The sequence below is a fragment of the Bidens hawaiensis genome, unplaced genomic scaffold (assembly GCF_021521415.1).
Source record: "Bidens hawaiensis isolate Kalapana, Puna unplaced genomic scaffold, B.hawaiensis_p1.1 tig00025707_1, whole genome shotgun sequence".
In the NCBI taxonomy this organism is placed as follows: domain Eukaryota; kingdom Viridiplantae; phylum Streptophyta; class Magnoliopsida; order Asterales; family Asteraceae; genus Bidens; species Bidens hawaiensis.
In genome coordinates, this window is record NW_027494110.1 from 70,602 (window position 1) to 85,914 (window position 15,313).

The 15,313-nt window shown below is 36.1% G+C and overlaps 1 protein-coding gene and 1 pseudogene across 2 annotated transcripts; one reads left to right on the plus strand and one right to left on the minus strand.

The window, feature by feature from the left end:
- Nucleotides 1-1,600: 1,600 nt before the first annotated feature.
- Nucleotides 1,601-5,569, plus strand: LOC143572051 (uncharacterized; annotated as a pseudogene). The gene is made up of 3 exons (XR_013142202.1): nucleotides 1,601-1,769; nucleotides 3,626-3,970; nucleotides 4,800-5,569. The product of XR_013142202.1 is annotated as an uncharacterized LOC143572051 (transcript).
- Nucleotides 5,570-6,079: 510 nt separating this feature from the next.
- Nucleotides 6,080-11,453, minus strand: LOC143572052 (serine/threonine-protein phosphatase PP2A catalytic subunit-like). The gene is made up of 11 exons (XM_077057315.1): nucleotides 11,262-11,453; nucleotides 9,128-9,184; nucleotides 8,944-9,027; nucleotides 8,719-8,790; nucleotides 8,532-8,603; nucleotides 8,386-8,426; nucleotides 8,161-8,227; nucleotides 7,899-8,090; nucleotides 7,109-7,198; nucleotides 6,926-7,033; nucleotides 6,080-6,343 (listed from the first exon to the last, which is right to left on the minus strand). The coding sequence occupies exons 1-11, from the start codon at nucleotides 11,349-11,351 to the stop codon at nucleotides 6,278-6,280; spliced, it is 939 nt and encodes a 312-aa protein (XP_076913430.1). The 5' UTR covers nucleotides 11,352-11,453; the 3' UTR covers nucleotides 6,080-6,277.
- Between the last annotated feature and the right edge of the window lie 3,860 nt (nucleotides 11,454-15,313).

Here is a 15,313-nt window from a genome sequence, read left to right on the forward strand (position 1 = left end):
TGAAGCCTTCTGAGATATTTTTGGAACATTTAAGATAACAATAAGCGTGTTTTTGTGTTTAAAGGAGTAGAGAACGGTTTTAGACTTTTAGTGTTGTGATTCTACCAAAACATCCTATACATATTTATAGTAACATATAGGGTGTAAAAGGTGAGAAAAAAATAAGGTATTACAAGGGAAAAAAATGGTTTTACAAGGCAATATAATGACGGCCTATTGAAGTATTTGGAATATGAGAAACGAAGATTTTTGAAGATAAATCCGTTATGAATTCAAAGATTTTGAATTATATCAAGCCTTTGAGTTATCTTTAAATTATATATAGATTCTTGTTCAAAGCTTTAAATTTGAATGATTTGTGCACTTTATCCTTTTAAGCTTGTTTGTATGTTGTTTTTAACTCTAGCAACATGCTAGTTTGCATGTTTGATAAAAGTTGCTTTTAGGGTTGTCACTTTTATCCGAAACTCAACCCGAGAAAACTTGTACCCGAACTAACTTGACTCAAAAAACGCCGAACCCGAACCAAAGTAATTCAGGTTGGTTCTTGGGTCTGATTTATGGTTCTTGGTCAACCCAAAAAACCCGAATAAACTTCTAATTTTAAAACCAAATATATTTCAAAGTATAATAGGTTAAACCATAGTCACTCAAGTTATCAAAATCTGAACCCAATCAACTATTGTCATTTCACCTATTATTGATCGGACGTTTATTGTTAATTTCAGTTTTACGTTTATGACTGACTATTAGCAACCATAATCGAACAACCCAATCACGCCTTATTGAAGACGATTATGGTTGGAGTTTGTTTTACTCTTCCTTTTAATTGTTTTATCAAGTTATATTACTTTATTATTCGGCTTTTCAATTTTTTTTTCATGTTTTATAGGATACTCGCCGAACCCGAAAAACTCATGAGAGATTTGGGTTGGATTTCGGGTCCGAATTTAAATATTTGAAACCCGAATCCGAAAAACTCGAAAGCCGAAGAACACCCCTAGTTGTCGTTAGGGGTAAGCAAGAAACCGAAAAACCGATTCGAAACGAAAAAAACCGAATCAAAACAAAAACCAACGGTTTGGTTTTATATTTTTGTAAAAACCGCACTAATGGTTCGGTTTTGGTTTTGCATGTAAAAAAAACCGAAAAAACCGAACCGAATTGCTAAATTTTAGTTTTTATTTTATTTTATATTAAGTAATTTATAAGAATTTAATAAATATGTAACTTCAATATTGTTGCTCAAATGTATAATAATCTATTATTTTACAATTAACAAATTATTTATACCTAAATCCATTATTTTTTGTCAACTTTTTTTCGGCCTAAAATTAAGCTCAAATGGCTAAAAACAAAAAAAACCGTGAAACCAAAACGAAATCCCAATAACCGAAACCGAAAAAACCGAAACCAAACGGTTTCAAAAACTCCAAAAACCGAAGTTTGGGTTTTAGCCAAAAACCGTACCTAACCGCAACACGCACCCCTAGTTGCCGTTAAAAAAACGGTTCCGGGTCGGGTTGGAATGGAGGCCAAACTAAAAAGATCCGACCCATTTAAAACGATGATATGAGAATCAAAGCGGTTAATTATTAAATTATTAGAACACAATTGTAACACGTTAATGGAATCACTTGTTGTAAGCCATTTGATTTGTAACCATGGTATTCTCAGAACCCACCCACCAATTCCAACCCGTTTTGCTAAGATTCGGGTCAACCGCGACCCGAATTTTGCTCTCAATTCCAAGAAATCCGATTTTCAAGGTTAGTAAAGTAAAACCGTTAATTAATTTATATAATTTTGTTGGTGAAATTGGAATTAATTGAATATTTAAATTTGTGTTTGAATTCAATAATATGATTATGTTTACGGGTGCAGACGACCCGCGGGTTGCTCGAGCTCGGATCTATAAGAATCTTGGAAAGATCCGAGCTTTTTAGAATAAATTTTGATTTTTTATTGAGTTTTGAGCTCGAACTTCGTTTTTATTTTAAGTTTTTCTTAAAATATATAAAAAATAATTTAAAAGTTTTTCTTAAAATATATAAAAAATAATTTAAAACGTATACCAATTAATTAGTTAATATTTAACGAGTCGAGCCCGAGCTCTCATGAAGCAAACCGAACCTAGTTGTGCTCGGGCACGGCTTGGCTTGTTTACAACCTTAATTTCAAACTTTTTATCGATGCGAGCTCGAGCTCGGATCGATAAAAAGTTTGAAACAAAGCTTGAAACGAGCTGAGCCTTTTCTAATAAAGTTCGTTTTTTTATCGAGCCTGAGCTCGAGCCTTGTGTGGGAAGTCGTTTATAGTTTTTAAGTTTTACCTCGTATGGAGTTTTATGTATTAATTTACACTGTAGAGTTGAGTTTGAACCGATCTTAGACTCGTTTGAGGTTTTTCTCAAAATATATAAAAATAATTAAAACATATACAAATTAATTAGTTAATATTAAACGAGTAGAGCCCGAGCTTGGAAAAACACTCAACGGCCGAGCTCTAGCTCTCATAAGGCAAAACGAGCATAGTTGAGCTCGGGCACGACTTGGCTTGTTTGCACCTATAATTTCAAGCTTTTTATTGATCCGAGCTCGACCTGCTAACGAGCCGAGCTTTTTCGGATAAAGTTTGTTTATTTATTGAGCTAGAGCTCAAACCTTGTATGGGAAGCTCATTCGTAATTTTTAAATTTCACCTTGTTTGGACGTCTATGTATTAATTTAACGTTGCACAGACGAGTTCGAGCTGAGCTTTGCCTTATTTAAGGTACTAAACGAGCTCGAGCTCGAGCCAAGCTTAGGCTCGTTTAAGGTTTTTTTCAAATTATATAACTTAAAAACGTATGTAATTTTAATTACTAGATAAAAAACGAGCTGAGCCCGAGCTTGAAAAAACAACTTACAAGACAAGCTCGAGCTCTTGTAAGTCAAAACAAGCCTCGTCGAACTCGAGCATAGCTCAGCTCGGCCCGTTTACACCCCTAAATTTATGTTTATGAATTAATTACATTAAAACTTGTGTTTTAACTCAATCTTATGATTATGTTTAGGGGTGCAAACGAGCCGAGCAGCTAGCAAGCTGCTCGATCTCGGATTGATAAAAATCTTGAAACAAGCCGAGCCTTTTTTTGAATAAAGCTCTTCTTTTATCTAGGCAGAGCTCGAGCCTTGTATGGGAAGCTTGTTTGTAATGTTTAAGGTTTACCTCGTTTAGACTTCTATGTGTTATTTTCATACTGCAGACCCGAGTTCAAGCTGAGCTTTGGTTCGTTTAAAATACTACACGAGCTCGAGCCAGGCTTAAGCTCTTTTATGGTTTTTCACAAAATAATAAAAAAAAACTTATATAAATAAATTAATTAATAAATAATAAACGAGTCGAGCCCGAGCTTAGAAAAACGCTCGCAAACCGAGCTCGAGCTCTCATAAGTCAAAACAAGCCTAGTCGAACTCGGGCATGGTTCGGCTTAGCCAAACTCATCTGATAATTTGCCAATCAAATGTTATATGTTTATTATTTGCGATAATATAGTAGCTTAGAGATATGTTGTTATATAATCACTATAGTTAGAAGATATGATTTCTATAAACAGTTATATCAATAATATACAATACTTTAGATTTTCAGGGTTATGCAAAACCTTCTCGCCTTTTGCGAGCCGACGAAGTGAAACCAACGACTGAATCCTCATTAGAGAAACTCGTGACGTCTTTCCAACAAGACACGCTTAAATGTTTATACGAACTCAACATTCATACGAGTAACTATTATGGATCAGAGCTGATAGACTTTAACTCTGGAATATTGGTTTGTTTGGTCGACGAAAATGGTGATTCGATCTTGCAAAGGATTTCGGCAACTGGAAGTGATATGGTTCAGTTTCAAAGAGGGTCCGTTGATCATTTCACGTTTGAAGGACCCGCGATTGGGAAGCTTCAAGCTCTTTGGATTGGCCTTGACTCGGGTTAGATAATGTATTTAATATTATTATACTATAGCGCTAAGCAAGGGTGTGCATGAAACAAAAATAATTTATCTGTAACTGAAATAACTGAGCGCGACGCAAAACTGGCTCTTTGTTTTTATATATTTTCGAAAAACGAACTGAACCCGTAAAAACCGAAAAAACCAAATATTATTATTGAATAGTTTCTTTTTTGTATTAAAGAAACTAATAAATGGTCAATTAATTCTTAATTAAAAATTGTAGGCCCAAATCTATTATTCTGGGTCCTTTTTGGTATACAAACCCAAAAATTGAATTTTTGGTTTGTGGTTCGGGTTGAGCCAAAAATCGACGGGGATTCGAGTTTGGCTCGTTTAACTTTCACAGAGCTCTAACTCTGCTGATTTCGATCTCTATTTCTAAAGCTCGGTCTTGGCTCGTGTGTAGTTTTTAAAGCTTAAGCTCGACTCTTTTACAACTTCTTAATTAATTTTTATATATTTATAATTATTTTTATATAGGTTTTTTTCAATTATAATTTTATATATAACATAGTATATATTATTTATAATATATATTATTTGGTTGTTTTTCCATAACATTGTATAGATTAATTAATTATTATTAAAGATATATAAATATATATTGTAAAGTTTATATTAATGACAGGCTCGTCTAGGCTCACAAGCCGGCTCGAGCTCGATAAGTAAAGCTCGAGATTAGGCTCGTTTATTAAACAAGCTCACTTTTAGGCTCGGCTCGATGGAGCTTTTTCACGAGCCGATCTCGAGTAACTCGCGAGCAGCTCGGCTCGTTACATTAATTGTTTTCCATTGTTATTTTTCAGGTCAATGGAGGCTAGTGGGTACAACCGTTACATGTTGGTCACGACACTCGTCTAAAGAAAGCGAAAACCACGATTACGGTATCGTTCAGTACGACTTCATGGCTGATAACATATTACTAGGCGACCAAAACGACACTTCCATGGTAGAACTCAGACCGAACATAATAACCGACATTTCAAAAGACGATTTACCCTTAAACCAAAACATTTTAAAACCATCTTCAGTTACAACAAATGAAGAAAGCATGAAAGAGTATGCAGACTTAAAGTTCTCGTTATTACTCTACGACGCGCTTCTTATTATCACCGGTTCAACGATTGCGTCGTTCACCGCAGGTGAAAACGCTGCGTTTGCATTCTTGACGGGTGGTATCGGTGGCTTTCTTTATTTATTATTGTTGCAGAGATCAGTTGACGAACTGCCGTCACCGATTCTGGACCGGGCCGGGGTCTGGACCGGATGTTCGGGCGGTTCAAGGGTCAGGTGACGGTTTTGGTTTTGGCGCTTGCGTTTGCGGTTGTTGTGGTTAAAGTTGGCGCGGGTGATGAGTCGTTGGTGTTGACGCCGAAGGATGTTGTGGTTGGTATGTTCGGGTTTTTGTCGTCGAAGGTTGCGGTTTTGTTGGCCGCGTTTAAACCGTTGCCAGTTGGTTCAAGACAGAGCTGATAGGAAGGTGTGACTGTGTAAAGTTTAGACTAATATTTTACAAATGGTTAGAACTTTGTATATATACAATACAGATAATGTTATAAATACTTTGAATTTAGTTCAGTGAGATATTTACTCTGCTAAATGGTACATTAAATTAACAAGCTCGAGCTTAAGCTTGACTAGGCTTGTGAGTCTAAACAAGACGATTATTCATGCAAATATATAATACTTAGTTTATATAGCAACCATACCTATTAAAATCACGTCAATAGTAAAACTATTTGTGAGGTCTAGAAATATTTATTTTATATTTTATAAAAAACATATATTTATATTTTATACAAAATATATTCAATTACATAACTAATACTGTTATATATAATTTTTTGATAAAAAGTTAAATATATTTTTTTTTACATAAAATGCATGGAGATCAAATCTTGCATGTTCTAAAAAGTTTTTAAGGATCAAAAAATCATAACTTGATCTATAGTTTGTGTAAGAGAAAAAAACGAACTCGTCGATGACCATAACCATAACGCGATCCACAAATTAATATGAGGTATTTTTAACTAAATAATGTCAAAAAAAAATTAATCATTATAACAACAAAACAACCATGAAAAAGAAACAAACATTTAAATGTATGTCTTTCCTCTACAAAAAATAAAAATAAGAAGAGAGAAAAAAGAACAATGGAAGATGACCAAATTGATGGTTGTTATGAAGGATTAATGCCTCACTTTCAAAATTCCATATATGCCCTTTTTGGTCTCCTTATTTCCCATGAGCAAATGCTGCTCTCATGAAGCCTTCCATGTCAGCATCATAAGAAATAATCCGGTGTCCTACGTGTCACGTCTGGCTCTCCCCTCCTTGGAGCTGGTTCAAACTGATACATTCATAAATTATAATCAGTTAAAACCCTAAACCTTAAACCCGAAATACCATGTATCCAAAGAATAAGTAACTATCACAACTTCAACTCGCTATAATCATATGCTTCGAGTTTTTTATTGTTACTTAGGGTCCGAATAATAATATATATATATATATGAATGTGTGCACATCTATACATGTATATATGCACATATAGGGGAGGGATATGTTGAGAACTTGATTAGTTGTACGAAATTTAAGAACTCAATTTTAGACCACACATTTAATTAAATAATATGAAATATGTGGCTGAGATTAAATTTAATTAAAAAACGAATCAGGAGAGAGAATAAGTATTTTTAATGATTACACAAGTTTAAATGTTAGTTACACATGTGTAATAAGTCGATTCGGTGTGTAAAAAAATACTGTAATTTTTTGTACATTACTTACATTTACGTATTACACGTGTAAAAAAATTCAAAAAAAAAATTGTTACGTTGAGTTCTTTCGAGTTCTTAAAACTTAAAGCGGTTCTCAAAAGAAATCAATCCTACACATATAAATACACATAGTTAAAAAGAGAAAGAGAAACCTGAATGAAAGTGTGGCCCTTGCAGTCATCTACTTCAAGAATCGAAGCCATGTTCCCACAACGGTAACAATAATTAGGCGCGCTAAAGATTGTCACAACTTTTCGTTCCTGTTATAACCAAATCTATAATTAGTAAAAAATACGTTTTTTAAACTTCTTAAATAAAGGTAATAAAATTATTACATGTCCCCAGTTGAATCCCTCCATAACAAGTTGATGTGCTCTCGCAATTAGCTTTAAGCCGTTTGTATGATTATATTGCTCGGATATATCCTGAATTACAATATATAACAAACAAGATTTAGTTACACCATAAAATAAAATACTTATTGCATAAAAGTAACAAACTTTCTTCAAAATGATCTTTTTTATAACTATGCTTGTAAACAAACCAAAGAACACGAACGCAACATGTTCTTGTTCGTTCGTTTAAATTTAACCGAACAAACGATCGAACAATAACAACTAAACGAACAAGGTTTTCTTGCTCGTGTTCATTTGTGAAGAAAATGAACTGTTCATATTCTTTTATGTTCGTTCGTTAAGAAACTGAAAGGTTGATGAACGTAAATTGTAACGGACCTAAATCTTTCAACGAATACATTAACACGAACGTAAACAAGTGAACTTAAATCAACATAAAGTAACGAACGTAAACAAGTGAACTTAAATCAACATAAAGTAACGAACTTAAATGAACGAACGAGAACGTATGTTTATGTTCGTTCGTTTATAAATAAACGAACTTCCTGCCGAACGAGTCTTAGAACTCGTATACATGCCTAGTAACAACTTCCAAGATTTTCTATTTTGGGCGGAAAATATAAAAAAGTTTGTACCTTTTTATGAACAAGAGAATATTAACCTACCCATAAAAGAAATATGAAGATTTTAATTTTTTATTACCTTTTTATGCAATTATTCCTTAAAAACAAAATCAAAAAATTAAATTAATATAGGGAAAGATAAATACTTGACCAAATGTATAACCCGCGCCCCGAGGCGAAATACCCCAACCGCAACGGTCATCAGGATCGGACCATAAAAGATCACACATGGGCCCCTCATGTGGCACTTCTTGAACTCGGTCAAAGTTTCTGATATTATCGAGTGTTTCAATTGAAGGTGATAATCCACCATGAAGACAAAAGATTTCAGATTCAACCTATAAAACGACCCGTAAAATCAGAAGGGGTAAAATGGTAAAATCACAAGTTTTAAGTATTACTACTAACCAATGCAGTAAGCGGAAAGTAATCAAACAGATCAGTAAATGTCTTCCACACATTAGCACTACCGTATCTGCAAAAGTCACTGACTTAGTGAATAATCTTGCAAAGGACCCATGGAAACATTGACACTCTTGATTAATTATTGGAGGGTATATTAGACATTTGACAGAAAGTCAAAAGTCATTGACTTATTAATAAGTCAAATATTAAAGAATGTTGGAAACTCACTTTCTTAAGCATTCATCATAAAATCCATAAACTTGAGTGATCTGCAGAAACAACAATGCATCTATTGTTACAAACAAAAATTATAACACTAATAATAATTAAAATTATACTTATAATAATAGGTAAATTACAACAAAAAAGTGTACCTGTCGACTTTCATGGTTTCCTCTTGGAATAGTAAGCCGTTGTGGATAACGTACTTTAAGGGCCACTAAGAGCTAAAATGACAAGAATCGCATAGCATATAAGCAATTTAAATATTCTCTCTTTCTAAATTTATAAATATAAAAATATATATATGCAATGGTTTTAAAATGGTGATGTAACACTTACAGACACTGTTTCGACTGAGTAATAACCACGATCAACGTAATCACCCATGAATAAATAATTTGTATCCGGGCACTAAATAAAGAATATAAAACAAGCAACATAATTAGCTCCCAACACGAAAAATGCATTTTTTTAGCTAAAATGATTGTCATTTTCTTTATCAACAACTTAATCATAAAATACATGTAACAGACTAAAACGGGGGCACAAACACGTTACACGCACCTTCCCTCCAATCCGGAAAAGCTCTGCAAGATCATGAAACTGGCCATGAATATCTCCACAGATTGTCACCGGGCTTTTAACAGGCTGAAACAAAATATATGCAAAAAGTTTATAAGACTTTGTTTTATAAAAAAAATACATTTTTGTTATGGTATTATTATAAATGATAATGAGGAATATCTACCTGCACATTGCTTTCTTTCACCAGGATCTCTTTTGCCTTATCACATAAAGACTTAACCTACATTCATATCGAGAAACATTAAACAAACGTCAAAGAAACTGTTTGCTTAGTTCGTCTTCAGAAAATGCATCTAATATGTATAAAATGCAAGGATCATGTCCACATTCGTTTGGATGCGTGTTTTAGAGTATTCATCTAAATATTGCAGCTATATGTACTACTAATATATTAATATCCTTGAATAACTGTTTAGGGGTAGAACAGTTAGTATGATACTAGCTGCAACAAAACCGGTTATCAAAGGAAATTACTTCCCGTCTTATTGGTTGTTTTTATCGATTATTTTCTTAAATAACAAGAATTTATCAAACATCCACATCATCAAAAATGATTTTTTTTTTCATCCAAACACAATCTCTGGCACATTTTATACATCTTATAATCAGAATCTTATTATTCAATATCACATATTCACTTTTAGATATTCGATATCAGAGAACAAGCAACAATCTTTCACCAACATCATATCAATCAAATTTGACCCGAAAACAATCTTTACCAAACTTTTTTTAAAAAAAGCTATAAAAATATAATCTTTAAATAATTTCAAATGAATGTGAACATGGGATAGTTAAGAAAATTCGTTCGTTTGTCCGATAAAAGCTTATCATACAAACATGAACAAAGCCTTGTTCGGTTCGGTTCATTTACAGAATCTAATTATTTAGTATTACATATTTTAATTTTAAAAATGATTCAATTCATACACTGTTAGATACCTATATTGATCAAATTTCACCAAATATCAATTTAATCAAATTTAAACCAAAAAACAATCTTTTCCAAAATTAAAAATAATAAAACTATAAAAACACAATTTTAAATAAAGAGAACAAATAACTGTGAAGATTGGAGTCTCTAAAAGTAATCAAATTTCACCAAAAAACAATCTTTCCCAAAATTAAAAAAAATAAAACTATAAAAATATAACCTTTAAATAATTTCAAATGAATGTGAACATGGGATGGAGTCCCTAGAACTAGAAGTAATCAGGTTTCACTAATATCAGCTCATTCAAGAAAATCCGTTCGCTTGTCAGATAAAAGCTTAACATATAAACATGAACAAAGCCCTGTTCGGTTCGATTCGGTTACAGAATCTAACTATTCAGTATCACATATTTACTTTTAAGAAAATTCGCTCGCTTGTCCGATAAATGCTTAACAAACAAACATGAACAAGGCCTTGTTCGCTTCGGTTCCGTTCCAGAATCTAATTATTCAGTATCATATATATTTACTCTTAAATGATTCAATTCATACACTATTAGATACCTATATTAAATTTCACCAAATATCAATTCAATCAAATTTAACCCAAAAAACATTTTTTCCCAAAATTTTAAAAAATAAAACTTTAAAAATATAATTTTTAAATAATTTCAAATGAATGTGAACATGGGATAGTTAAGAAAATTCGTTCGTTTGTCCGATAAAAGCTTATCATACAAACATGAACAAAGCCTTGTTCGGTTCGGTTCGGTTTGTTTGCAGAATCTAACTATTCAGTATCACATATTTACTTTTACATAATTCAATTCATACACTGTTAGATACATACCAATATTAATCAAATTTCACCAAATATCAATTCAATCAAATTTAACCCAAAAACCAATCTTTCCCAAAATTATAAACTATAAAAACACAATCTTTAACCAATTTCCAAACAAAAATACATAAAAAGCTAATACTTTCCAAAATTAAAATAAATAAAACTATAAAAACACAATCTTTAACCAATTTCCAAACAAAAATACATAAAAAGCTAATATTTTTCCAAAATTAAAATAAATAAAACTATAAAAACACAGTCTTTATACAATTTCCAGACAAAAATACATAAAAAGCTAATATTTTCCAAAATTAAAATAAATAAAACTATAAAAACACAATCTTTAAGCAATTTCCAAATAAAAAAACATACAAAGCTTCGAAATTTATCACAACAGATCTGACCCAGATAGATCTACCAAATCTTTTCAAATTATCAGATCAATAACACAAAAAAACAAATCAGAAATGAAAAATGATATGTAATTATTCGTCAATTAATTAATAAATGAATTAATTACCTCTTGTTCAGACAAGGGTTTGCACTGCATAAGCTGTGTGATGTGTTCATCAACATTGTGATTCACACGCTGTGTAAGATCCAAGCTCATATTTTTATTTTTTTTATTTTTTTGGGTAGTTAATTGATTGAATGAAATGAATGAATCTATTGATAGTGAAGAACAAGAAGAAGACAGTGGGGAGAAAATGAATAATAATAAAAGAAAAAGAAAGATTGAAAATTGTTTAACCTTTTTTGGGTTTCTTAATATTTTGAAATTTGAAAAATAAAAAGACTCACTTGTCTCCTTGTAATAGTTTTTTTATTTCTATTTTATTATTATATTTATTATTCGTCATTTAGGCTGTATTTTATGAAGTATCATATTACATTATATGATGATGACTGGATCTAACTCTTTACCCCTTGTCGTTCACGTCTCCGTTCACTTGAGCATGTTATGGCCCGCTAGCCATTCACGTCGTTATCCCTTCACTTTTTGCCTATCGCGACCACTAATCGGTTCGCGTATGTCGTTGAAGCCACCGTTCGCTTGACACCCGTTGCAATGTTCGCGAGTGACGTGGATTAATGTATCCATTGAAGCCATCATTCGTTGGACCACAACACATACCCTTAGTTTCGGTAGCAGCGAGTAATAATCGGAGACTAAGCGAGTATGTGACGTTCACTAGTTGGATCCTTGAATTGAACGGGTTTTAACTCACTGCATCGGCGTGCCTTCGGGGCGAGTGTTCACATGTGTTGGTCTTAGATGGGGTTTTCCCCGACCTAAATGTGAGTTATCCCGATATAATGAACTTAGTTGATAGCCCATTTGAATGATTCATTAATCATTCAAAAAAATATCACTATCAATTTTCACTTTTGTTAGAAGGTTAATCTCACTCCAATTGTCGCATTCAACTTACATTTTATTTTCACTCGGTTTTATTCATAACAAAGGTGTGTTTTCTTATTTTACTCTGAAGAGGTAGGTCCCCGCAAAGCCCAGTTGGACCCGCAAGACACACCTTGATGAGGTACGTCTGCGCAAAGACTAACTGGTTCCGCAGGACCCACCATGCTCAGAGAGATGAAGACCTTACACGCAGTAAGCCAGCTGTTCACGCAGGAAAGCCTCCCTTGGTACAGTACCCGGCCTGTTCCCGCAGCTATGGGTACAAGCCAAGAAGGAAGGCTACCCGCACTAATAGTAAGGCTACACGCATAAGGCACTAACTCATACTTCAGCAATGTCACCTGAAGAAGGAATGAGCAAGGCGGGAATATTCCCGCCCAAAAGAGCCAGTCCGTACGCTTCTGGAAGATCTTTTGTACTATACCTGCTAAGGTATGGACAAAATAGACAAGATCTGACCAAAACAGCCCATGAACCAATCACAGGGTGACAGCTCACTGACAATAGTACGAGGAGGAGCACGCTCCAGTACAAAATGTCACTATCAGTCGCTGCTACCCACCAACTCCCATCGTGGCACGTACATAGCCTGTAGTTTGTGGAAAAGGAATATTATACAGCTGGCCGTACCTGCTTGGAAACCTACCTTCGGCTATAAATACTCCAACACCTTGGAACGGTATCATCATCATATATCATCTGATATTATCTTATCTTCTCTAGCTATTTATCTTAATATACACTTATATTCAGAGCAACCTAGTCTGATTCTCACGCCGGAGGGTGGTCACAAGGAGGAACCCCCCCTTCTCAGTGACGAGCTCACGGTGTCTGTTTTGCAGGACATCAGAAGAATAACCATCTTTGCCGGACCTAACCCTCGTGGGAAACATCTATTTAACCCTAAGATTATCCGTAATCTGCCGGGGTCACTTAGTGTTTCTTCATTGGCGCCATCCGTGCATAAAAGCTAGAACTAATTTTTCTCAGTTTTTTCAAAACCTCTGGAAAGATGGTTAAGGTTACTCCGGTGCCAAGGCCAGCGAGTGACCAAGAAACCCCGGTAACCAAAACCCCAGCTACTGGGGGGAACACCGGCGAGTACACAAATTTTACGAACACTACCCCGGTTACCCAAGCCGGGGCAAGTGCAGTAAACAATCCTCCCCTGGGATTCATTGATACCCAGGTGGAGAGGCAACAGACAAGGCTCCCCCGCCAAACACTTGATCAAGTGAAAGCGTGGGCGGAAGCACGTCAGAAGGAATTCCAAGCGGAGTTGGATGAACGTTTGCGTTCACTCCAACAGGCTGACGAATTCGGAAGTACTCGACAACAGCTCAACACGAGCAATGATTGCGAGTACTTGGACGATGATTGGGAGGAGTCCGACAGCGACGCAAACCCTCGTCATAGGGCGAAAGGGAAGCGCAAAGAAACGGACTTCCAACCGAAAAGGAATTTTGGAGAAACCTTCAAACCGAGGAACGCGGGGGGAAACTCACGTGACTTCTCCAAAACCTTTAGACCGACTGTTGCAAATGCGGGAACGTCCAAGTTTGCAAGGGACATTGCGGAAGCAATCGCCCCGAAGAGTGCAAAACAGATGTCCAACATCGGCACTTATGATGGCATATCCGACCCAGACGATCACTTGAACAGATTCATAGCGGAGGCAACCGTCAGCAACTGGACGGAACCCACGTGGTGTTATATGTTCCAGATGACGTTGGTCGGAGCGGCCAGGGCATGGTTTGATCGTCTACCGGTCCACCACATCTATGATTGGGCGGACTTCCAGCACAAGTTCAGCCAGCACTTCAGTCAACAGAGAAAATATACTGAAGAGCAGTGGATGATCCTCAACTGCGTTAGAGAGGAGGATGAATCTTTGCTAGACTTCATCACTCGCTTCAACTCAAAGAAGCTGAGTCTGGGCACCATAAGCGAAGATCTTTTTCGCGCAGCTTTCATCCAAGGCGCCGAATACCCAGAGCTTATCCGCACATTGACGGATAAAGACGGCATGCCATCCACATGGGATGCCATCATGACGGCAGCCAAGCGCTTTGCCGAAACGGAAAAGCAACTAGGTCGGAATCTTCCCCAGAGTACAAATCTCTACACGCAAAGGACCAGAGAAAACAACGTCCGGACCGCCCGGCAAAACAAAAAGAGGAAGCTAGGCATTTAGTAGTCAAGGGTAAACTTTGACACCTCATCCAGCTCTCGCCCTCTATTAGGCGGAAGGGATAACACGCACCCATCAAACCGAAACCCCCGATGGACGCCACTCACCAAAAGCGTCACGGAGATATTTGCCACCGAGAAACTCCCATGGCCAAAAGCTCCAATGATCCGGCAGCGCCACAATGCTGATCAGAGCAAATCCTGTGACTTCCACGGGACAAAGGGCCACAACACCGAGGAGTGTACATCTTTGAAGGATGTTGTCGAAACATTCGTCAAAGATGGAAAACTTGCGCACCTCGTGGCATCAATCAAGAATGGAGGAAGGAATGATAATCGGTACAAGGGCAACGGACGAAAGCCTGTTGACATCAGCATCCACATGGTTCATGATAACGTCAGAAGGAAATGACGAACGACAGAACCATGTGCGTGGAAGGAAGCTGAAGTGCGCTTCCCGTGAGTGCCAGGAGGGCCCAACAAAGAAGGCCCTATAGTCATCAAAAGCCAGCTGGGGCACTACATCACTTCCCGCACCCTTGCTGATAACGGCGCCTCGTCAACGGTCATGTACAGGCAGTTCTTCGACAAGCTAGACGACGAAGACAAAGAACGCCTGGAAACGATCTACGCCTCGATGGAAGGGTTCGATGGCAGCACAAACACCCCCCTGGGTATCCTATCTTTCCCCGTCACTCTCACGGACGGGTAACATTCCCGCACAGAAGACGTGGACTTCGTCGTAATGAGGAAGCCACACCACACATACGACATTCTCTTCGGGAGAGACGGGATGGCAAGATTCAACGCCGTGGTGTCTTCAGTCCACGGCATGATGGGGTGGCCAACAGCTGAGGGTGTAGCGATGATCACCGGTATTCCCCAGGTATGCATCGCATCTGTCTCATCTAAACCCAAACCAAAGATGGCCAAACCAACCATCACTGAACCAGAAGAAT